Below are 26,144 nucleotides of genomic sequence, written 5' to 3'. Positions count from 1 at the left end.
GTAAGCATTTGTGTGTGTGTGTGTGTGTGTGTGTGTGTGCACATATTTGTTCTGTTACTTACAAATATTCTTTCATTCTCTCTTTCAGGTTGTCGGGCAGTAATGTTCCCTCACCCATTGTTAGCAACAAGAACTGGCTGCGACTACATTTTGTGACTGATGGCAACCACCGTTACCGTGGTTTCAGCGCACATTATCAAGGTAAGTTGGGTAAGATATGATTACATCCACAGAGACGAGCATCTTAATTTACACACTTACACACACCCATAGATGCAGAGAGGGTTTTCATCTGTGATAAACAGGGCTCCATAAATACAGTATCTGCAGATCTCTTTGTTAATTAATGACAGGTTCTTTTCAAGGGTCTGCTTTTGCTTCTTTGCCTTTTTCTTTTCTTTTTTGCCTTTTTGTTTTATCAGTTTCTCTCTGCTGCTTTTTTCCTTTTCAACTGACAGTTTGTCCCCATCATTTTGCCTCCAACTTTAATTACGCCTGTTGACTCCAATCTTCCTGTCTCTTCTCTTACTACAGTTTCTCCCTCTCTCCCCATCTTTCTGCATCTCCCTTTCTCTCCTCTGTCTAGTTCTCTCTCTTTTTCTCTCTCTCTTTCTCTCGGGTAACTGCTCATAGAGGCGTACAGTTACATTTCTTTGACACAAACCCTAACTGGTAGAAAACATTTGGAAATTCATTTGGCAACGTCCATGTCTCCCAACAGTGATAATGAGAGCTGAATGTTTGGAACAACTGTGCAGACAGGCTGGAATAGATAGGGTTTATATTTCATACTTTACTTGCTTTTCTTGCTCTCTCATGTTTTGTTCTAGTCTCAGATTGCCTCTTTAAAAAAAAAAAGAATAAATACTGAGAACATGTTTTAATTGTGTGTTTATTGTTAAAAAGTTAAATGAGTGTAAAGTAAAGTAATTGGAAACAGTACAGTGTCCCTTCCTCCATGCGTCATTGACCTGGTGAGTGGGTGGGCAGCACAAGCCTAAATCGCCGTCATGCTTGATACCAAAATTGCACTGTGCCACTTGATTATCACTGACACGCTCCCTGCTGTGCCTCGCCTCTCACTTCAGCACATTCAGGTTCACAGCAAGTCACTAAAATACCAACTTGACTCAGGCGAGCAAAATAAGGTGTGCAACAATCCAAAATGCCAGCTCTTGGAAGCAGAGTGGCCACTCTTTGTGTAGTTTATCAAAGGAAATACAAAACCACAATAGTGTGGACACATCATGTTTATATGTCATGTTTTGAAAAGACAAGAAACAGACTACATTTGTCAGAAGTAACAAACTCATACACAACTCAGTGACGCAATCCAAATGTCTTTCACCAGACTATTTTCTTTGTTCCTCCCTCCAACCCCTTTTTAGCCTTCATCTGAGTCCAATCTTTTTTCTTCTGCTCTCTCTTTGCCCCCATTTTTTCCAGACGTAAAGGCATATTTTTTCATACATACCTCAACACCGTGGTTCCTTTCAGCAGTAATTAAGGTCATTTTCTCATTTTTTAGTTTTTTTTTTTTTTTTTTTTTTTTTTTTTTCAGATGTCACTTCATCACAGAGAAACCTTTCTGAACAGCTTTGAATTGATATTCATCTTTCAGGTCATGGTGTCCTACATGAAAAATGAACAGCTGAGAATCTGGCTATTGTGGTAAATTGGTTTAAAGCTGTTATTATGTAAGTTTCCCAGTCCTTTACATAAAAATATAATGAATTACGCAGCTCTGTTTCTGTGTATGTATGTGGCTACTTTACAATATTTACCTAGGACCTGGTCCAATTATTGTGTTTTAGTTGCTTAGTAAATTGATTCCAGTTGTTTTCCTGTTTAAAGGACATTGACTGCTCATTGAGGTTATTAACATGAAATATTTAAATTTGAAAGTGGTTTCTTTATGACCCTGTAGATTTTTTAGTGTACTGGTTGCACATGCCACTTGAAGGACTGTGGTCAATTAAGCCAATTAAGTGATTGAAACTGCTATTAATTTGGTGGTGATTTTATATTAATTGGGCATAATTTCCCAATCTGTGGTTTGAGGATCTTATTATGAATGGATATGACCCCATGATATGGGGTGATTTGATTTCAGTCAAGGCATTATATCAACAACAATGTGTGAACTTCCTACAATATATATTTGCTCTCTCTCATTCTTCTTCCTGACTCTCCTTTAATTGTTTCCTCCCTCTTCCTCCTCTCATCTGTCTTTCTCGCTGATCCTCTCCTGCTGTCCTCATCCACCCTCTCTCTTCCTCTAGCTCTCTCAGACATTCTTCTTGATTGACAGCCTGACCACTCCCCTTGAGATTAGCTTTTAATTGGTTTAATTGATCTTAATTAGTTTAAAAGATTAATCAACATGTTAATGAAAGGTGTCAGTTTGATAGGTTAGTTGATTAATTAGTGGAGTTCTTAACAAGCCTGTGATTGACTGGCTACTTTCTGTCAGCTGTCAGTCATCTCCATTGCCTTGTTGGCTCTTGCACATGAGCAGAGGGGCTGTTTGAGTGGCTGAAAAAGTTACTGCTGATGAGAAACCTTTCACAGGTCCACTTTCACACTAGTGTTGTTTCATACTGGTGTATACTGGCATTAATGCATGATCTGAATTTAATCATAGTTTATCATCTACTACTTCAATATAAGTTAGGAAATGCATATCAACAGTGTCAGTATGAAGTGAGGATAGATCAATATTGTGCATAAAACATAGCCAATTCCAGTACTGACATTTCAAAATGACTGATAGATCTATTGATTTCATCACTGGCATACAACTGGAAAAGAAGGGAAACTGACAGATATCTTCATTCATATGTACAGTACATTTACAAGTGTGAAATTATTTTTGTAATCATTAACCCTAGAGGAGCATATTTTTTAAAATTTTATTCTGTTTATTTCCATTTTATTCTGTTTATTGGGCTCTTTTCTATTGCATTTCTTATGCTCTACCCCCCTTCAGATTTACTCTTTAATTAGCATGCTCAGGGTGTCCATCAACTCCAATTTATTATCCACAGTTCCACTAAATAATATTCCAATATTTTTTTTATTTACACTGTAATTCCACCCTGCAAACCATATGTTGTTCTGGTCTACTAAATTCGACATGTCCCCAGGAGAACAAATTATAATGGCAAAGCCCCCTGGGTTAGTTTAGTCTAGTGGCAAGCACTATATGAAAACAATTCCAAATTTGTGTCTGAGAGACTAAGTGAACAAATCTGCTTTGGCAGGGTTAGTTTAGTTTGTAAGACACTGCTATGAGACCTCAGAGGGAGACTTTTGGCTCTAGGTACTGCCAGCTAGCTGGACACACTTTGTGTGTGAGCTCGTGTGTTTGTGAGTGTGTATAAGGTCAGCCACTCAGCTCATAAAAACCTCCTCCTTCTGCTGCTGCCCAATTATGAAGTTCTGAATAAATAATAATCTCCTAATGATTTATATCCAAGTTTGCAGCGAGGGGGGAACATCACAGGAACAGAGAAGAAGAGAGCGGAGAGGTGGTAAAACAGAGAGGAGATCCAGAGAGGAGTTTAAAAAAGAAATGGAGATGGAAACCAACAGAGAAAAATGCAGTAAAGGCAAAAATAAAATAAATAAATAAATAAAAATGAGAGAGAGCAAAGAAAGATATAGTCAGAGAAAGGTGAGGTATTCAAGGCGACTAGTCATTTGGCAGCGAGGTTTGGCTAAATATTAGTATTAAAACTAAGAGTTGTAATGTCCTGCTGTTGTAGACCACTTTAGAAAAAGAAAAAGTGTCTGTGTGTGTCTGTGTGTGTGCGTGTGTATGTGTGCGTGCATGCATGCATGTGTGCATGCAAGTGTGTGCATGCGTGTAGATGGATATCTGTGTTGCTAGAACAGGAGAAGCCTTATTCTTGAATCAATGTTTTGGTAACTTTAAGCCTGCAGCTCCTCTGCATGGCTAAACTGAATTTACAGAGTTAATTGTCCATTTGAAAATCTTAATTGATATTTCAAAATGATTCACAGTGGCAGCATTTTAAAACATGCCATAGGCTATACAATATGTTGATAGACCTAAATTAAGGGCATTAACCATTTCAATTCAAACATCTCTCCCTAGGACACAGCGTTCTTTTTAAAGGGAGAAATTACTCCTTTTTATATGATTTACATTTTATTCCTCCGATCTCTGGCAGGTCTATTCATATTTAGTATTTATGTATCAAGTTAAATAGTGTAAAGATGAAAACACAGTGAATCTGAGTAAATTACAAGCAGTCTTTTTCTTTTTAATTAGTGTTGTAGCATTCATACATTTCTAGAATTTTGGACTGCTGTGTCAATATGTCATACATTATCTCTCTGCTCCTTATGATCTTCTTTAAAGCAAAATATAAGTACATCCATTAAGTAACCATTAGCATGTTTAATTGAAGCTCAGTAATTATTCAGCTACATCAACATCTCTGAGCTTTTCACCTCAGGACTGAAATGCATTCAAGGACTAGCTTCACGTTAGCATACAAAGTAAGTATGTGATTTCTGAGCATGTTTTGAAGCACGCTATAGAGTCTTACTGTAGTACTTTGCAGGCCAGGATGAAATTAGAGTTAATGTAGTTTCTTATCATGGGAACTGTTGTAAGTTCATTTACTTAGCCTCCCAATCCCTGGGACACAGACTTAATAAAACATGCAGATTGTATACTGTAGGTCTGTAGCGTAGACTGTAGGCTAAGGTGCTGCACCACGTGTTGTCCATTTGCTCTTGATGTATGGTGTTAAAGCTTTCTAAAAATATTTCAAATAATAGAATAAATAATAAAATGTGTAATATATCTTTAGAAGTCACCTTTGTCTTTTACAGAGTTTTGGAACTACTGCATGCAGAAAACTCTCACTTTCTGTCATTTCAAATTTCCATATCAGTCTCTGGATGTGTTTCAGCAGTGTTTCATTATGTGTTGTCAATTAGATCAATTTCACTGGCGTAAAATCTTACAAACAGCAGCTATTCTGACATGAGGTGGTGTGGAGGGGACCTGGGCCCTAGTGGCAGTTGGGTGATGAAGTATCAAAGTGACATAGACAGCAGTGACAGCCGGGCAACATAACAGGTAAAGTAGTTTGAATACCCTTCAGCTGGCTGGTGATGATCATTTGTTGATGGGAAAGCCTGCAAACAATTCCCAGTGAAGTCATTGGATAATAACTGAGGTAATAACAATTCCAGTGAAGTCATTGGATAATAACTGAGGTGGATCCCCAGTGTGATGATCAAATTAGAGGGATAATTGTCTTCTTGGTTGAACTTTTGCTAAAAGCATCATTACTGTAATTACAGTCTGAGGCCTCAAGGCTTTCACACTGAAACAACAAATCAGATTGGATTCTTTTGGCACAAGTTTGATCTTTCTTATGCATGTAACTTCTGCAGATCACTTTTTGATAATGGAATGGCACTTTCTTGAGGGTTAGAGGAATGTGAATGACTGCAGGTTTGAATATGTGGACAGGCTGGGAAAACTGATTTGTTGTAAAAGACTGAGTGATGCTCAAAGTTCCCTTGAGCAAAGTAGTGAAACCCAGCTGTTCCACTGCCATATGTAGTGACTGTAGTAGAACAAGCCAGCTTCCAGATGTGGTACGGTATGTTACAGTATGCTCTTATCCCCAGCAAATACATCCCTAGGCTGCAGCTAGAAATGGGAATGAGTTTTGGGTCATGTTTCCTGTTGAATTAAAAAAAAGAACATGAACAGCTTTCCCTCAGAGCTAGAACCACTGAATCACATTGCCAAATAAACTCTGAGCAGTCAATGGCCACAGGAATAATATATGTGAGCACAATTTTACAGTGAATTTACCCTTTAAACAGGTCAACTTTTATCATTTTCAGGGTCACATTTCTTTCAAGAAAAACATTTTCACCATGTAATTATTTATATTAAGAAATGAGGGAAAAGCTGTGGACACCTAGCCAGCCAGTGAGTCACACTTGCTTTCAGTCAGCCAGTGAGTCACACACACTCAGCTACCAAACCACTGGTAAGCTACAGTGATTCAGGTAACTGCTCCTTCAGCCAGCATCATACAATATCCAGTACGTATAAAAAATATGAAGGTTGTAGAAAACGATGATAAAAAATAGATGTGATAAAAATCCATGTGATTGAGATAAATAAAAAGTTCACTAAACCCTTCTCCCAGTCAGTGAATATTCAGTCATATTTTAGCAACTGTAACTAAGCACAGCAGGCCTGTCTGAGTATCTCTGCATGCTGAAGTGGAGGGCATGGGGCTCTATCAATAGTGATATTCCCTGTTTAGGAGTTTGGATCTTTTCTGAAACCAAAACACAAAAGTGAAATTGTAAAGAAATGTTAAGTTGCTAATGGATTATGCTCAGCTAATGAAGTGACTATCTACAGTAGGACCCCAGTGTTACTTCCAAGGTGACGGAGCTCATTGATTAACTGTCTACGTTAGTTTGGGTTACATTAACTAACAAAAAAACACCCATTCTTGACTAGAACGTCTACTGTGTTGAAACTGGTGTTGGATGTTATCAGCTGGATGCTCTGTCCCACTTTTTACTAATGGATTTAGATATCTTTACATATCAGCAACCCCGGCCAATGTTACCCAAAATAGTTGCTGATGCGTTTTTCAAACGTATCCATTTATTCCTCATCCTAACAGCTTTTTCTCTTGTGACATTTAAAGTGAAACCATGCTGTTTGTAAATGCCAAGTGATATAAAGTGGAATGGTTATGTAATTAATTAAAGGTGATTTACAACTGCATTATTTACTACAAATGATTTGATGATCATTTCTTATTTACTGCTTCTATGTGTAGAAATTCTATCTTTAAGAAATACTTAAAAGTTGTTTTTGACAGTGGGGTATAGCAGTACCACCAAGGGTTTCAGAAGGTTGGCAAAGTCATTGAGTCTCAATATAACCATGGTGTCTTGCTTTAGAATTGTCAGCATCATTAAAAATGTTTTAATTATTTTACTAAATTTTAAGAAAGCTATTGTAAAAAAAAACAAAAAAGTTTGAAATTCGAAAGGTACAATTGAATTTTAATTAAATTTTAACTTGTCTTTCGGATTGGTTGAGGTAACAACAATCAACTGATTATTCCAGACATGGTGAAACTGATTTGATAAACAACACATCAAAATACACAAGGCAACTTGCAAAATTTAAAAGGCAGTTTCACCAAATAATAGCTTATTTCAAAATTTCAAAAGTTCAAGAATGCAATCGAGTTCATTCTCCTTCTCCTTGGCCATAATGTTACCATACTGTACCTACAGCCAGTGATTCTCATGTAGTTTTGTGTTGTTACTGTCAACAAACCTCACTTTTTAGCACTCTAATTGTCACTCCACATGTGATTTCATACCTCTTTCATGTAATATTTTCACCACAGCATCATTCCATTTTACTCACATCCACTTACATGCACTTATAAAAACATGAATATGGACATGGAGGCCATTCAGTTAGCCAGGCAGCTATACAGGTTTTTGACTGCAGCCTGTTGATTTAAGTTGCAGTGCACAGACAAACTGACAGACATGACAAAGTCATCTGATGAATCAGAACTTTACTACTGTTGCGCTTATTGTAAATAGCTTGGTTAACAGTGTAAAAGCCTGGAGTGTCTAGTCAGTCCACCAGTCAGTCAGCCATTTGGTCTGGCAGTCAGCCAGTTTGCAGTTCAGTCAACTGGCCATCTAGTCAATTGAATGGTTGCCAGGAGTTCCATTTACTGTACCAATTTTAGTCTGAACACTGAGGATAATGCTTGGCTCTTATTAATGAACATTAACATTACAGAAAGAGGAGTTGGAAGGGGCAGAAAAGTAAGAGCAGAGAAATCCTGGCACTGCTTCAAAGTCAGGATGTCACAGTTTACCTGAAAACATGATGATTAAAAGCAGAAAATGAACTTTGACCTCATTAGAATCTTCATGTCTAAATATGTTAAATAGACTTAAAAGAAAAAAAATGTGATCACCACTCAAAGAGCAAACATGCCAGAAAAAACTAAAGGAGGGGGAAACTTGGTTGAGAGGATGTGATTCATGGAGCAATGTACAGGGTCATCTGGAGATCCTTATTGCTACACAATTGTCACAGTATTCTCTCTCAAATACCAGAGGATGTGTGTGTAATACATAATTTTAGTTTTGATGGATTTGCTTTGTACATGTATTCATGCTGCATCAATCAGGTTTTTTATGAGTTGAGTCACTAAATGTGCAAGGGTGAAGTAAAAAAAAAAAAAAAAAGTATATATAGGATATAATAAAGTATATTAAAATCAAGCAAGTCCAGGAGTCCACAGTGTGCTAGCAGACTGTGCATTTTCAAGGTTTTGCAGTGGCAGAGTCCAATCAACCAAATAAATAGCAGGTTTCCACACAGCTTCATTACCAATTTGCTAGTTTTGCTAAAGCCCCATTTCAGTACTTTAAACTACTGTAGTTTGTACTGTAGTTGTAAATACTGTAAAACGATCCAATGGATTAGGATGGCACAATCAAATATAACTGTGCGCTTGTATTCCTTTTTTAAAAGAAATAATCATCAGCCTGTAATAGTAATCAGACTGTCTTGCTTTGAGTTGGCAGGAAAGGTCTGTATCTGAAGTTTTGAAAATAATCCAGATGGGCTGGTTTAAGCTTTAATGTGACTAATCCCAGAAGATAGAACATGATGGAACTATCCCAGAGACAGAATGGAAGGAGAGATTGGGCTGACAGCTCTTGCTGACCTTTGTGATCATCCTGTTTGAATTCTAGGTAGCACCTCTAAATCAATAGGCTCTTTCAGCATCCAGAATTTAAAAATTACTCAAACATCAGCATAATGAAAATGATCAACCTTTCCTCTGATTGCTGTATTTCAATGGGAGCTTGATCATGGCCCTAACCCGTGACCTCTGCACAGCAAATAGGAACAATGCATTGGATTTTAGCACCTTCCTCTTGAATGAAAATGCACATGTTCCCTTGTGGCTGATACGAGATATGCCAATGACTATGGATGACTCCATGAGCCAAGATGAGCCACACTCCTTCCCGTCATGGTTATCGTGGATGTAGGATGCTTTTGAATCTGTGATACAGTTTTCTTGCTCAGACACTGTGTGCTGCAATAATTCCTATGCACTGCAGGCAGACACATACTTGAGTGTTCACGCATTGGAAACCTCTCATTTTACTGTTGAATGATTAGATAAAAACATAGTGCTCCTTCTAGATCAGCAGCAGTACAGCTTCCTTGCCTTTCTTATTTACCATTGTTTACTCATTCTCTATGGCTTTGTGTTTAGTTTCTCCACTTAGTCTGTCTGAATGCAACAGGAAAATAAACTCTTAAACATGGATGAGGATTAGTAAGTGGTGAGGGATAGATTGATTAGATATTCGGTCCACACCCTTCCCTGCATGGTACTATGCTCTAATGCCCAACACTGCACCCTCAACACCTGGCTGTGAATGTGTGTGTTTGTGTGTTTGTGTTGTGTCAGTGTGTGTGCCTGTCTGTGTGCTTACAGCATATCTGTGTCCTTGCACACGTGTGTGTCCATTTGTGTTCCTGCCCATATGGGATTGTAAGCCCATATATCTGTATGTGTGCCTGAACTCACTCTCATCAATGCAAATGCATCTGTGAGTGCACAGGTGGGTGTGTCTGTATGTGCATGTGTCTATTTTAAGTTTTCTTTCATTGATTAATCTATTAATAAGTGTGTTTTTTTGCATATGTTTGTTAATGTGTCATGACAATGTATGTGTGCAGCTGTATTTGGTTATCTTCTTTGTGGATCAGAGTGTATGTGTTGCTGTTTGTGCGCGTATGTGTTTGGATGTGCGCCTGTTCGTCTGTTGTCTATGCGTGTGTCAGGTATGAACAATCTGTTTCCTTCCCTGAGGCAGAACCTACCAATCACATCCCTCCATCATCTCTCTTCATTACGTATTCATGAGTTTCTGTGTCTGCAGGGCTGTGATTGGCTCTTAATGAACAACTGACGGCATTATTAGTCAGCCAGTGCTATGGCAACAAAATAAGTCAGTCAGTACAAAAGAAACACCAGTCAACCATTGGTACAGAGACATTATTCAACTCGAGCAGAGAGACAGCATACCCCTCAGGGAGGTTGACATATTGGATATTGCTGGCTGCATGGTACCTTTGATATGACTCTCATAATGTCTCAAACCTACTTGTGATCAAGTGCATACATCTTGAAATGCTAATTACATTGGATAATTACAGCCAATGAAAAAGAGAGCATTTAGCACATGTGGAATATACCATTAAGCTTTTGTCTAAATAAATCCCCACGTCCTTTTCCTTGTCAGGCTTAGCTTAACAATCATTAGTCAAACTGAGTACAGACACACTGCAGGCCTCAGGGGGTTCATATGAGCTCATAAATCTATGAACTACCCCTTTATCATCTTTTATATTATTTGGGGAGCTTGCGTTCCACCACCAGTGGCTTTCATTGTTGACTCAGTACTCTGCTGTTGCTATATGTGAAGGACTGTTAGCACTGGGATCATTACAGTAAGTGTAGCTGGGAATGTACTTGCTTGAATTAATGTAGCTACTTTGCATAGACACAATCTGGTGATGTTGTATGATTGCTGGTTTGTGGTTACAAATAGCTCATCAAATGTGGAGGATGTCTACAGCACTGACAACCGCCCTCACACACTGATTGTACTCATTAATTGCATATATTAAAATGGTAATTAACGCAGTGTAGGCAGAGATATATGGTATATTGTACGTTGTAGCCTACTCACTCATTAATATTTCTGTTAATGCTTTCTGTCTAGTTAATGTAACATTTGAGCCAGCTAGATATAAATTATACACATACACAACAAAGCAAGGGATAAACTCTTTTATATTTATATTACTCCATTTTTTATTTTATATTTATTGCAAAATGCATCATTAAATCATCTGGTCTAAATATATCCTCCTTTTTTCAGAAGCCATTTTTTTTAATTAGCATTGCTACATTGCTATCTACTCAAGAGTAGATTTCATGTCACACTCAATACTGCTCTCATATCCATCCATGCAGGTAGTTAGCTTAGTTTATCATAAAGGCTGAAATCCAGGGGCAACAGCTAACCTGGGTCTGTCTGCCTTTATTTGCCATACAGATACAAAAGTGGTATCAATCTTCAAATATGTAATTTATCAAAATGTCAAACAGTGCTTTAAAAAAAACATTTCAGCTAATAGGCATCAGCACTAATTCAAGATGTCTTGCATCATGGACTGTTTGATTTCTGTTTCAGTAGTAGTTGGTGACTACATCATATCCTTACCATCTGTTTGACATAAACAGCCAATATGAGCATCTTTAAACCTTACTTAAGCCTGGATCCCTCCACATGAATCACCTTTCCTTATATCTGCCAGTGAAACATGTGAGTTTGAGTGTGCAGTTTTGAAAATAAGCCAGGTACTTCCATGTCAATTCATTTTCTAAATCCCTCCATGATATTTCAGTTCTTACTCTAGATTATGTTTTACCATAGACAGCAGTAAATATGCAGGGAGCATCTAGCCCAAAAACTGATGAATTCTATTAGAGAACATGATGCCTGTTAGCCTGAATCATCTCCTTAGAGAATGTCTCACTGTTCCACATTACCATTCTTAAGAAATGTAAAATGCAGATGGCAATGTGGTTAAGTATGACTAAAATACTTGAGTCTTTGAGCTAGATGCTGCCATGAGTAACAGGACAGCTTTTAGTATTAAGTGTTGGTGTGCTCTAATAATAGGAGAATAGATTTTCGTTTTGGAAAACATCAGATGTTCAGTGTGTGTTTTTAACTAGATTTTGTTAAAATGTCTGTTCTCTTATTGTTGAATTTAGTTCAGTTCTTGTTTATTCTTTTGCTAGTTAAATATAGTTTTGTTAAATATGCAATGTTTTAGTTCATAAATATGGTTTACTTAAATGCAGCTGCCCTTCCATCTGTTGTTTGCAGTAGAGCTGCTGCTTGTAGGCTAGAATATTAACATGGGCATATTTAACTTTGATGCATATTCACACAGGACAGGTTTTATGATGCATATTAACAGGGGCTTGATACAGTGAATGAATTTGCATAGGCAAAAACAAATTTGACTTTTAACTATTTTTGGCCCAGATTCCCCGATTTGGCTGCTAACAGGGGGGAAATACATTTCAAACCTGATTGTAAGACTTTGATCTAGATCACAGCTTTCCTTGGTTGTTGAAGATAACAAGTCTGTTGATGAACGCTCTTAATTTCTGACTATTGGGACAATTTCAAATACAAGTTTAATCTAAAGGCAGTGCTGCAATCACTCCTTTTGCCCTGTTTTACTATTGGTGCTAAGACTTTCTTTTATCTACATGGGGACTATACTGTCCATTGTCACAAACACTAAAGGCTTTATTCATCTGAAATTGTTGATGTCATGTCTGCAATGCAGTAGAACAGTAAATGTATCCATTTCACTGTTACCATAGTTTCTTGAGAGCAGTATTTTTAAATACAGCTGTCTGTAGTTGTTCCAAATTGTTTGTGAAGTGACCTGAAAACATTAGGATAAGTGGGGGCCATATGAATCATTGCTTTTGAATATTATAAATGAAATGCAGTGAAAGGCGCTTTTTATCTGTGAGACGGCAGATACTGTATCAGATATCAAGCGTGTTCCCCCCTCATTTTGAACAGCTATGACACCAGTGTCAGGAATAATAAATTTCACCCTTTGTGTAGGTGGATTCCTGAGAAGTTGAAGTGTTTTTGCATTCTGTTTATGTGTGTGTGGTGCTCAGAGGCTCCTATGAACAGTTGTGATACATGAATTGCTAAGAGCAAACCCATTAATGGAGAATTTATTTATGAAATAATTTTAAGATGTAAGGGAAACTCACATTTGTTCATGATTAGTTTGACTTATTGATGAAGAATTGCAAAATCTTTCCCAACTTGAAAAAAACTTATATGGTGACATCATTAGCAATGTGAATTAGCGTTATACAGCATCAAAATATTTTATGTGCTTTTGAGCCAAAATACAATACAAATAAATCACTATGTTACAAGGTTTCTTATCCAGAGTCATCACACTGACGATTGTAAAGGGAGGAAATCCTGTCACTTTTTATTTACAGCAATGATTGGATGTGATTTGCCAACCCCTTGGCTCACACACAGATACATTCTGAGCTGAACCGCAAATAAAAGTTAAATAAATGAACTGCAAAATTTAGCTTTTGTTTTCAGTCACATGAAAACTATGTGTGTTACCTTATATTGTTGACTGTCAAGTATGTTACATGAGGTATTTCTGTCATATGAAATGAAGTGATCATATCTAGATGTGGTTTAGTGAAGAATTCCAAGTAGCATTTGCAGTTAACTTTATGAAATAAAACAGTATGTTTTGTGTTGAAAAGTAGAGAGAAGTATAATCTAAATACTGTACAATGTAAGTCCACTGACTAATTTAGTAGAGAGATATTAACATCTATTTTACAAGATTAATTAAGCACTCAGCAACACATTTTTCACTCAGATTGAGTGTTATAGGGTTGGGTAAGGGGTCAGTATATGACTCCCTTGTCACACATGCTATACATCACTCACACACATAGTGGGAACCGCATTAAATTATTGTGCTGGTAACAATGCACAACTGGTGCTAATGTTCAGCCACAGTACATTAGATTAATTGTTAGCACATTAATTGATCTGGTATGATGTCAACATGGTTACCAGATTACCACTAGCATATGTGCATGTGTGTAGCCACTGTATAACATTAGGATGATTGTTAGCATAAAATGCACATAATGTAATTTAACCATGTCAAATAGAATAGCACTGATCTATGTGCATACATGTAGCCACTGTATAACATTAGGATAATTGTAGCACATTAACTCATCTGCCATTTGTCAACACTCAGTGGATTAGTCTGGTCATTATGAAAATGACGTCTGTCAGCCACTCCATCAGATGTTCATTAAAGCAATTTGTCACCATACTTTGTCATTCAGGACAAGATATATTTGTGTTTATATTTTCATTATTTATGTAGGTGATGCATTCATTTATTTTGACAGAATAGAGCAGAAAAAAAATTATCTGGAGGGAATAAAATTGAGATTACCCCTGGGTGTTTTGTTTTTTATTATTATTCCATGGAATCAAATCCAGCTCTTGTCCACTCACTTTGTCTCCTGTACTGTATCTCTTTAACCATACATGCTGAGCTATAGTAACATTCAGTTCAACATTGCTAATATTGAAATGAAATAATGTCACCCATGTTAGAAAACAGGGCTCATTCTGACTGTCAGTTTGTCTCCTCTTGTTTTTGATTTACTCTGATTAAAGGAACCGTTTATTTTCTAACGTACCATTATCTGAATGCTTTGATTACAGAGCTGCATCATTGTCATTTTGATTAAAGCTGCAATTTCCTTTACCAGCTTTTGTTCCAGAATATGATGGGGCTTCCAGCAAAATACCTCGACATTTGATGTATGTGCCTGAGTGACAGAGAGAGAGAGAGAAAGATTAAGCTTTTATATGAACAAAAACTCTGAATGGTCAATCATTTTTCTTACCTTCCTCCGTCTTTCTGCCTTTCTCTTTTTGTCTCTCTCTGCCACTCTCGCTGTCTGTTTCCACCATTTTAAAATTTCCTTTGCCTTCGTAACTTTCTTTTCCACTGTACTCTTCTCCCTCTCAGTATTGTGAGGGAGAAGAATTTGCCATTTAAAAAAAAAATCCTTGGTTAGGTCTCATTTTTTTTCCCACTTTATCCAATCTGTTCTCTGATTTTTCTTCTCTTTTCTGTATTCTGTTCTCCTCTGCAGTGAAGCGATCAGTAGATTTTAAATCGCGGGGCGTTAAATTATTCCCTGGCAAAGACTCCAGCAACAAGTTTTCAATAAGTGAGTTCACATCTTAATGTCACTTTGGCTAATGAACTAACATGTGATGGCTTGGTTTGGCTTGGACTGGCTTTGTTTTTAGCTTTGATTTTGTTTTGATTTTGCTTTTATTCATTTTGTCTCTTCAAAAGGCTGTTACATTCAACACTTTTGTGCCTCTGATTATTGATAACCCACAAACATCTTGCATCACCTTTGCAGACGACATGTGGTTAACAACAGTTCATCCGTTCACAGATACATAGTGCAAAACTTCCTGACTGACATTTGAAAACGTGACAATTTTTGATAGACAAATGTGTTGAAAATGGCACAGCCTTTATAAGAGCATGCTCTTGCTATTTTAGACTACTGTATATTTTTGTTGTTTGATGTTTTGTGTATGTGTTTTGGTCATGGTGTCTTGGTTTATGCATGCTTCTTCATGGCTTGCTTTGATATATTTAATCACGGCTTGTTCTGATAAGCTTAACCATGGTTTGTTTTGCCTTGCTTTGGGCTTGTTCAGGGAATGTGACTCAGCTGTTGTAATATTGTTTACCGCCCCCCTCTCTTCTCTTCTCTTCTCTTCTCTTCTCTACATTTTAGTAAACTTTTATACACAGGTCACTGAAGTTTAAAATGATATCTCTCTGCCATAGAAGCTAATGTTAAAATTATAACAAAGAATCTAGTGTATGACTCTAGTTATTAATATCTGTCTACGTCTTGGAGTATGATGATCTATAAGCCCTCACAGTCAGTGGAAAATTTAAATATTATTGCAGATTTATTATTCCAATCTTTATACACAGTATGAGAAAAAAATCCAAGGGTCCCCACTTAATAAGTACCGTACAAAAAGTTCCCCTTTAATTTACCACTCTTCTTTTGGAACTACCACAGTTTCCTTTAACTTTGTGAAATCCCATGTTGAAAGGATAAGATACTTTGGAAACTCTTTAATTAGACACCCTGAAGTGAAATTATCAAGTTTAAAGGGGCTAATGGTTCATAAGTCATTTGATGTCCTGTAATGCAAAAAAAAAAAGAAGAAGAAGAAGAATGCATGACCATTATTTCATTCCGTGTAAAGCCTTTTCAACACTCTGACATTGGGAGAACATGCACAAAAAGCATGAAAAATCTCCAAGATAAAGAGTAGTACCTTTGTTACAAAGGTTTCACTTATTAAAGCTGTCAGTGCCCACTTTAATCTCACATATTTTAGATTTATTTTACACCTAATTCCCTCTTTATGTCTTTCTCACTTCTTTGTCTCTTTATTGTACCTCTTCTACTCTCTCTTTGTCTCTTTCACACACATACCCTCACACATCACAGTCATGTATGAGGGTCAGTTATTTGTGTGCTACAGATAATGGTGATGATCTTTAAGTATTTTTTGTTTAATCACACAGGACACACATTTATTATGCTTTCACACGCATGCACACAGCTTGTAGTACATACTTATAAATACTAAGCATGTGCACATATTTGCACACCCACAAGGACATATGCAAAAAACATGCAGATATTGTATGCATCGATACAAGGACGTACACAAAGATGAATCCACATATACACATACTGTACATAGACCCTGCTCGTCCATGTTGTTAATTGGTTTGCATGCTTGCTATTGATGCCTTTCTGAACATCTCTGATTTATTTGCTTGTCCACTTTGTGTTTGTGTTAGCATACAGTATGTTAATGTAATGTGTATCTCCGTACACTGAATGAGCTGATGGAAAAGTGATGAGCTGAGCACCACACAGAGAGACACTGCAGGTTTCCTGACAGGTTGGAAGTGTCATGGTTTGAGGTTTGATTCTACAGATGTGACTTTGTATGTTAATTAGCCTGGCTCTGATTGGTTCAGGTGTTAATTTGCTCTGCTCTGACTGGTTTAGCTCTTCAACAAAGCACAAAACCTCTTCCTCTGTGTGTGTGTGTGTGTGTGTGTGTGTGTGTGTGTGTGTGTGTGTGTGTGTGTCTGTCTGTCTGTCTGTCCACGCCTATACACATAATGCATTGTCTGTACATGTGTTATATATGTTCATGTACATATATATGTGTGTTTAAGTGTGTGACTTTTGTGGGTTTTGTGTGTGAGTGTGTGCTCATAGTACTGATACTGTAACCAGTCCCTCTGTTATGGTGTTAATAGTCCAGATGGTCAAATTAGCCGCTCCAACAAAGCAACAAACTATCTACTCTAACAAATACACACACACAAACACACACCAACCACCTGCTGGGTTTGCTGATACTGACTAAACATGTACATGCATGTTAGTCGGATAGCCCAGACAGCCTGGGTGGGAGGGTGTTTGTGTGAAAGCAGAAATGGGCACTATAATCACTCAGCGTCTGTTCATACACCTAATTGAGTTTTCTGGCATCAGCATTTTTGTTCGACATAAGATGAAATTGAACTTTAGTTTTCACCAATAATTGTTTTCACTAGTGGCAGAAAAACACATTTAAAAACGGAAACAAACTAACTTGTACTTAATCAGCTTTCATTTCAGATTAAAAAAAAAATAAATTTATTGGATCTGTTTTCAGTGCAAAAGGACCTTGTTAAGATGAGATGAAAGTGACTTATTACAGCAGCAAAAATAACTTTTAGACATGAAATACGACAGAAAAGGTTCACAAAGATGAGTTTGAACTGATCAAGAGAAAATATGCAGAAAACCACAATGATAAATCATGAGGATATTGTGTTCACCACCTACATAACATTATGAACTGTGTTCTTCCACTCTCAAATGTAATTTAATCAAACTAATCAAATACTAATCAAGCAATCAACATAATACTGCCACATTGGTGTCTGGTTGCTGCTTTTAAAATGAGCTGAATATTATACTACACCAATTTACACAATTAGTTGTGTTCCTCTCATTTGAATATTAGTCTATGCATTTGAATATCAAAATACACCATGGGGTGTTTTGTTTGCTGTATAGCTGAAGTAAATAAGCACACCAAGGCAGTTTGTCCCTCTAGTAATGTTGTATGGACACCAGACATTAGAAGAGGATGAACAACTGGAAAAACACACTTTAAAATCCTCAGAGTGGCCTAATTTTACTTTCATTTGTGTGAATGAAAGATGAGGGGAACTCAAGGATTATTCAAATAATTTTACTCTCAACCCTGATCTCATTAAGAAATACGAAAGATCGTCACGTGGGGCCCCAAATTGAGTAAAAATAGGTCATCAGTGGACTGAGGCTCATTAAGATACTATATTAGTACTAATACTATTGTTGAGTTCCAGCCAAGGAATAGCTCTGTGGCACATGATGGAAACTCTCAGTATTTTAAAAAAAAAAAGTACCACAGAAAAAAAAATCTTTAATGTATCATGTGTTTTGAGTTGGAAAAGTTTTAAAATGGAAAGCTTTGCTATTGGAATAGAGCTGTTTGTGTTCTGATTTCTTTCACTTACCTGACAGCTATGTTTCTTTGGCTTTCCCTGAGTAGACACAGAAGCTTTTTGCCTTTTCTCTCTGCACTCATCCACATACATACACACACACACTGTCCATTGCTCAAAGTTAACCCAAAAGCAATGTTTCTTGAAAGTTTTGTAACTTTTAAACACTCCAGAGAAAGAAGAGGCTCTGAATGACTAAGTTTTATGGAAATATAAATTCTATACTCTAGTGTCTTTTAAGGAAAGCCAATGAAATATAGCTGTGGGGTTATTTGTATGGAAAAGGAGGCAAGGGAGACCGAATGACAGGGAACGATTAAGAAACCAAGGAAACAAGCAAGAATTTAAAAAAAAGGACAGAAAGAACAAGAAAAGAAAGGAGGAAAAGCTAGCTATATACTGTCAACAGGAGTATTGTAATTACAAACAGAGATGCATTGTGTCACATACTTATTTGTTGTGAAGTTGCAGTCTCAAAGTATTTGTACAGTTCTGTCTGTTGTCTCTGTTCTACCACTGTGATGTTTGGAGTGTTACTGTCAAGATTAGCGCTCTGAGAGAATTAAGATCTTATCTAGAGTGCTCTGTCGTCCCTGTCTGCCTACCTAACCATCTAACCTGTCTGTCTTTCTATCTCCTGGTCTGTCTAACCTGTTTCTCCTTCCACCTGTTTCCTGCTGCCTCTAAAGTGAATAAGTGACAAGGCAGGCAGGCTTCCAGAACTGAAACTAAAAATGGGGAGCTGTGCTGAATGCTGTCAATAGACTGACAGACACAGGCAGTATTAGATTCATGCCATGGTACTTTGAAGCAGTTCTTTGGTATTGCTTTTGCAGCAATGTTTATAGAATAGCTACATAATTTACATTATAATTGCAAGGTATACTTACTCATAATAGCAAATGGTGAGAAGTTTAATGTGTAACTCAAAAAATTAAGTTCTGTGCAAACATCAGCCACAGATACACATGCATCCAGGATGAATGTGTGAGTCTGCTTGCTTTCCTGGTTTAGCCTTACAATAGGCCTTGTCTTTGTGTTATTCTAACCTGTCTGTTCTTGACTCTCCATCTGTCTCTCTCTCTCTGTAGTAAATGAAGGTGGTGTGAGACAGGCGTCCAACTCCTGCCCTGACCCGGGAGAGCCAGAGAATGGGAAACGCCATGGCAATGACTTCAGGTACAATTTGTACTCACAAACATGGACACATGGACTTAAAATTTCATTTATTCAGACAAAGAGGTTTGCATATATTTATCTGTACAGACGCATATGTGTTTACATAAAAAAATTCCTGACTCCCTGTCTTCCCTCTGTATGTGATTATGTGTGTATGTGTGTGTAGCATTGGCAGTGTGGTGCAGTTCAGTTGTGGGGAAGACTATGTCCTTCAGGGCAGTAAAACCATCAGCTGCCAGAGAGTGGCTGAAGTCTTTGCAGCCTGGAGTGACCATCGGCCAGTCTGTAAAGGTAAGAAATAGCTCCACATGCATCGGCACAAGCATACAAATTACTGACACCACAGTAACAGACCCTGCCAAGACTCTCAATGATACAAACATAGATCCAGATGGAGGAAGAGGCTGTAACCTCAAATGTGGAGGTATTGTAGGACACAACACTTCAGCGCAACTGCAATGTACATTGCCTCAAAACGTTGCCAGTGTGTTGCCCTGGCCTCTTCTCAGCATGAGTTTGTGTTGATCAGGGCTGCGTTTATAGTGGAAAAAATCCCAATTCTGTTTCAAGCCTTTGGCTATAAAATTATGAAACAAAACACTCCATAATCCAATGTTTGCAGCGTAGTGCCTTACTAACATGCTGCGGTTGTATGCTTTCATCGGGGGAGCGATGATAGTGATTATTTGGGACCTAAAATAACACCTGTTTTTGTAAACATGGTATACTGGTAAACACTTCTGTAAGCAAGCACCAGGTCTGATCATTACTGCTCAATATATCATATAAATCAAATAGCAATTTGCAATACAGTTTATAAAGTGACAGAAGCTAAGTAATCTGCTCATACATACAGTACAGCGACAAATAGTGACACCAGATTCTAAAGCTTTAATTACTTGGGGACAGGTGTGTGTTTTTCATCGTTTCTCTAAGTGCTCTGATAATTAACACGTTTCACACAATCATTCTTCAGCTTTCCTTACTGGTTCTGGTTTCACATCTGCCATGTCTCCCTTCACTAGGCTTCAGACTGTGGCTGGAGACACATACTTTAACATAAAAACCAATATTCACTGTGTGTAGGTCTGTGTGTGTGTGTGTGTGTGTGTGTGTGTGTGTGTGTGTGTGTGTGTAGGAGAGAGAGAAAGAATGAGAGAGAACTACACCAACTAATAATCACTGAGATATAGAACTGAAAGGGAGGAAGAAGTCGGCATGGAGAAAGTGAGGGCAGAGAAACAGAGAAAGCAGAAGAAGGAGGCAAGGAAAAGCTGAAAAATGTCACACCTACTCTTTCTGCTTAAATTATAGCATCTCTGAACAGAAAATGCACTAAATCCATCATAAGACATTAGCATACGAACACCAGCTAAACTCTGAAATAACTGAGTATTGCAACATTTTAGCAAAAATAAATCTACGGTGTTTGGAGCATAACTCATAGATAGAAATGTTACTATTTTATTTTTACTGTAGGAAGAACCAAAGGAAATCACAGACTCCAGCCAGATGTGGATCCTGATTTTATGATATGATGCTTTATTGTCTAGTAAGGACACTGCACTTTTATCATCCCCCGTCACAGGGAGGGCAAAGTGCAAGGTTATCTATGGAGTAGCACTCTGGGAGTGTGCAGAGATTCAATATCTTGCGCAGGGACACCTGAGCAGGGTACATGCCAGTCAGCCATGGGTCCTCCTCTCTTGCCTCCTGGTTAAAGGACACAGTCATGTGAACCAGACACACAGGGAGTCTGACCTTCATTAAGGTTCGCGTTGCCATGACAGCACAGATCCTTGTAAGCAGGCAGGCAGGATATAACTTGGTCAGTACAGTTAGGATATGGCTGCCTCACTTGAACTCTGATTGGTCCCTGTCAATCAACCTTATTATCCAACTCATTATTATAGTGCTGATAGCCTTTGATTGGCTCTTTAAGATTGTTACTGGCTCTCAGGTATTCATCATCACTAAATACTTTATAATGAGCAGTTAAATATAGCCACTGACATTAAGCCAATCAGCTCTTGCATTTACCTGCGTGTGGCAATGGGCTAAGCTTCCCCAAAGGGTGATTGCCAATGACATTAAAAGTCACTGATGTTGTCCCCTGAAGCAGTGAGTGGTTAAAAAGAATGACCTCTATCACTGCAAAACAGAGCCATCAGTCCCCAGTCAGCAGGGATGTTTGAAGGAAAGCCATGTGGCCAGGGTGAGACACTTTCACAGAGCTACCGTAACTTCTGAGTAGCAGGTGTGCATCGTTAAAACTCTGTTGAATTTAAAACTCAGTCACTTGTATTCCCAGCATGCACAACTGTTCAATAAGCAACTTTTTGACAAAGCCATGACAAAGTGCACCATCCTGCTCCATGGTTGTTGCTAAGTAACTAGTGATTCTGGGCTAGTTGATCTTTGTTATTCTAAGCATCTCACAATGGAGGGCACTGTTACTCCAGCATGGTCCCCTAATATTAAATGTATAAATTTATGCAATCCTATTCTAAAAAGCAAACAGTTGGAACAACTATTCATATTTATTGTTCACAGTTAATGACATGATTTCTGATAAACCTACCTGCAAACATTAAATGATCCACAGTCCATGTTTGTTTAGACAATAATATTGTTGAAAAAGAAGACAGCGTTGTTTCTCTTTACTACTCATGCTAGTACTGCTGTGTTGTTGTTATGCAGTATATCTCTGTCCTCCTTTGGTGAAACAGAAAGGCCTGCATCTTCAAAAATCCCCAAAATCCCATAAATCCCAGAATAACCATCTTGAGGTTGCTTGAAGGACAAGATACATGTAACCCTGGAATCATATCTGTGCTGAGACTTTATTCGAGGTATGTGCCAGGATCACTCAAAAGAGAAAACAGAGAAGAAAAACATCGCAAATATATATTTAAAGCTTGAAATTGGGTGTTTTAGTGTTACAGTACAGTACAGTGCCTTAGCTGAAAAGCATAGAGTAGAATATAGAGACTACGCTATTTTTAAACTTAGTCACAAAAATCACTTTTCCCTCAGGGACAAAAATCCAGTATTGAAATTCCAAAAATATAAATGCCCCAAAGGCATTAGAGAAGGGATTGTCTAAAGCTAATAGAGTAGAAGTAGAATAAACTTTGCTCTTGTCTAGAAGTGGTCTGTTGCTCTTATCATTAAACAGCAATTTTATTTTCTACCCTCTTTTACCAGCAACTAAGACATATTATCATCATCTAGGCATTAACTCCCAGGCAAGATGTGGAGGGATCTTCTAGGCATCTAACACGTCAGACTTTATTACACTGAATGCAAGTGCATGCATGACCCCATGCATTTTTGCAGTTTTAGTCAAAAGAGGAGCAAGCTTAAGCTTGGCAAACACAGCACAGTCTGGAAGCGGAGCTGCTAGAGCAGGCTGACATTGCTGGTAGGAGGACTATACTATCAGCAGGGGCAGGGTGATAGTGAGCTTCAGTAATGTTCAGTCACATCAGCTCATCTCATTTTCTGTAAAAGCTGCAATTTATTGCCTTCAAGGCAGAATGGTGATTGTAGAACCTGTGGATATGCAGCACTCCCAAATGCTTCTAAAACTTTTGTCAATAAGTTGTAGTACAGTAAAATGTCCCAGGTATTATTACCTGTTGAATATATTTTGGTTTACTGAAGGATTTTTCAAATGATTTTTTTCTGTACAAACATGTGACCTGTGAGGCATATCACTGTGGTGTGTAGAAAAATACAGAAGGTTGAGTGCCTATTTTGTTAGAAGATTTAATTAATTAAGGTACCCACAGTGTTTGAAGAGGTGGATTGAGCTGGTGCAATTTCAGACCAGGATGTGTAGGCCAACAAATGGGCTGCATCTGCATAAACAAGCTGATTTGCACCACTCCATCCACCTTGGCAGAAGTGTGTTTATTTGGAGCCTTGAAATTATCTAACAGACGCAAGCGCAAAAGTATGTACTTGATCCTGGTGAAAATGGCTACATGCCACTGTTTACACCTCCACTGGCTTTTCGGGCACATGAAAATAAATAAATTTCTGGAATGAGTTCAACAGGTAAGATAGTACAGGAAAGCAGAGCAGTCGTGATTGTGTCTCATTACAAGTACATGTGATTTTCACTAAGGAAACACTGCGTTCTCTAAAGTATAGTGTCCTTATTTAGCGTACTTTGTTTCATCCTGTTGAACAAAAATGGAATGAGAGAAAGGCTGTGTCTAGTTGAACACAGTTCAGATTTGACCTTTACATCCAGACCAGCCAATAGCTAAAGTGGAAACTCATGAATAACATTGAGAGAGAGGCAATCTGTCAGGAAGCATGAAGCCAGCAGATTTATTAAAGGGTCACTTCCGTCAAAACACTTAACTACAGCTAAATGTGTCTTTTGGAACATTAGAGAGAAAATAAAGTGAATACATCTTGAAAATCTGCCCTTTATATCACAACAGAGAAGCAATAGGAAAAGACAGATAAATATAAAGAGAGAGAAAGAGGGAGGCAGAGTGGTAATCACTTTATTAGAGACAATAAAACAATTACAAACTTAATAAAAATAAACTACAAAAACAGCCATCAAGCTGCAATGTCCTTCTGTCCACTCCTACTACACTTTATGAGAGAGAGGGAGAGAGAGAGAGAGAGAGAGAGAGAGGAGAGAGAGAGAGAGAGAGGGGGGAGTCCATGTGGCACCTTGATTAATGGACAGATGGCAAGGCCACTGAGCCAACTCTGTGTGTGTGTGTGTGTGTGTGTGTGCGTGCGTGCGTGCGTGCATGCATGTTTGTGAACTCCAGGGGAGTTCAGTTGATCTGCCTGAATATACTGACTCAACAAAGGGTGCTATATGTCAGCCTGATGCACACACACTCATACACTGACAAACACATGCACATATGTTGACTTCAAACATGAAGAAGAGAAAGAAGGAGAAACTGATGTATATACACACTGCACAACAGCTACACTAAATGACTCTCTGTACGTCTGATTGTGCGCGTGTTTTACTGTGTGTGTACATGCATTGTGTGTGTACCCAGTAAAGCCCTAACCAGGGCGAGGGCCATTGGAACGCTGTGTGCCAGCTTAATGATGTCATCAATCATCCTCTGTGTCCATTGGTCAATCTATCTACTCCTGTAGGAAGCCTGTTAAAACAGCCAGTTCGGCCTTCCTGAAAAACCAAATCAAATCAAAAGCATGATCTAAGCCTTAATGTGACCACATTAACTTTATAAAAGGTTCTCAATGAATTTTTCTGACATCGTAATATTCATTCAAACTTAAATTTGCTAGACTTGTTGGTACCATAAAAAAAACTTTCAGATATAATCCAGGCAAAGGGGTACCTGTGATTAAAAGTGAACATGATATCCTGACAGATAAAATTTGTATCCTTGTCATTGACAGAAAAATTGAAGATACCCTCTAACCCCTTTGTCAAAACCAGGATTTGATGATTTCATTTTAGCTTACTTGTCTAGTTGGTTACATATCATTCTTGTCAAAATTACTTTAATGAGAACTTTCCTTTTATGGGGATGGTTATTTAATTTTTAATTTACTTTAATCAGGAAGTTCCTTTGATGAGGAAATTACCATGATAAGGAAGTTTTGTCATACCATTCTTTAAAAACACATTACTCTTGGCTTGTAGGCATTTTGTGATGGACAGGTAGATTATATACAGTGTCAACAGGGCAAACAATTGAATGATCCCAGAGTTTATAAGCCCCTGAAATATTTAATATGATACATACTATCACAGTAAGTAGTTTACTTGATGGAAGGCAATATTAATGTAATGGCAAATGCCTATGATAAATAATTGATTAAGTCTTGGTAAGATCAAAAAAATTGTCATCTTTCAAACCAGCACTGAAACCAGAGTTGCAATTGCACCAAGAGGACATTGCGGCTTCAGTGGTATGCCATTTCCAAATCAGCCCATGACTTGTGTACTTCTGAGGACTCATGCGTATGATTCGATTTTATTTTCTATTTGATTTACCTCCCCTCCCAGATCCCTTTATGCTCTCTGGTTGGGGTGCAGGGTCAGGCAGACAATCTGGAACAGGTAGGGGTTAAGTGTCCTTGGTATGCTTCAGCAGGTATTGCTGTATGGATGACTGCCCCTGAGCCTTCCACGGTGGGGACGACTCACTAACCCCAAAGGCCATCCTGCTGAGAAAGCAGCAGAGTTATAGACCTTGAGTGTAAGGCAGAGATCAGACCGAAGGAGACACTTATGAGTTTCTGTTATGCTAGAATGGAGAACCAAGTCAAAACATTGTGAAGCTGAACAGTGTTAAAATGCATACTGAAAAACATTTCGCACAGAAATCTTCCCAGTGCTTATGGGTTGCGTCAGTTATGCTCTGAAGCCATAAAACAAAACTTTGGAGAACTGTGAGCAAGGGCATTTGGAGCTACAGCACAGGCTTTGGCAATGTGATCCTTGCCTGAAACATCATTTAATTTTGGTCCGCCTCCCAATGGTTTATGTGGGTATGCATGTTTGTGTGAA

General features: G+C 38.0%; 1 protein-coding gene across 1 annotated transcript in view; it reads left to right on the top strand.

Moving 5' to 3' along the window:
• The window catches only part of LOC108898204 (CUB and sushi domain-containing protein 3-like), a 311,569-nt gene that overhangs the window by 177,511 nt on the left and 107,914 nt on the right, over positions 1-26,144 (top strand). The window contains 4 exon segments of the mRNA XM_018698119.2: positions 89-201; positions 14,922-14,999; positions 19,525-19,612; positions 19,779-19,903. Of these exon segments, the coding sequence (XP_018553635.2) occupies positions 89-201; positions 14,922-14,999; positions 19,525-19,612; positions 19,779-19,903 (404 nt within the window).

The sequence above is a fragment of the Lates calcarifer genome, linkage group LG3 (assembly GCF_001640805.2).
Source record: "Lates calcarifer isolate ASB-BC8 linkage group LG3, TLL_Latcal_v3, whole genome shotgun sequence".
NCBI classification, from domain to species: domain Eukaryota; kingdom Metazoa; phylum Chordata; class Actinopteri; family Centropomidae; genus Lates; species Lates calcarifer.
Note: the sequence above shows the minus strand (reverse complement) of the source record. Positions and strands in the feature narration are given on the sequence as shown.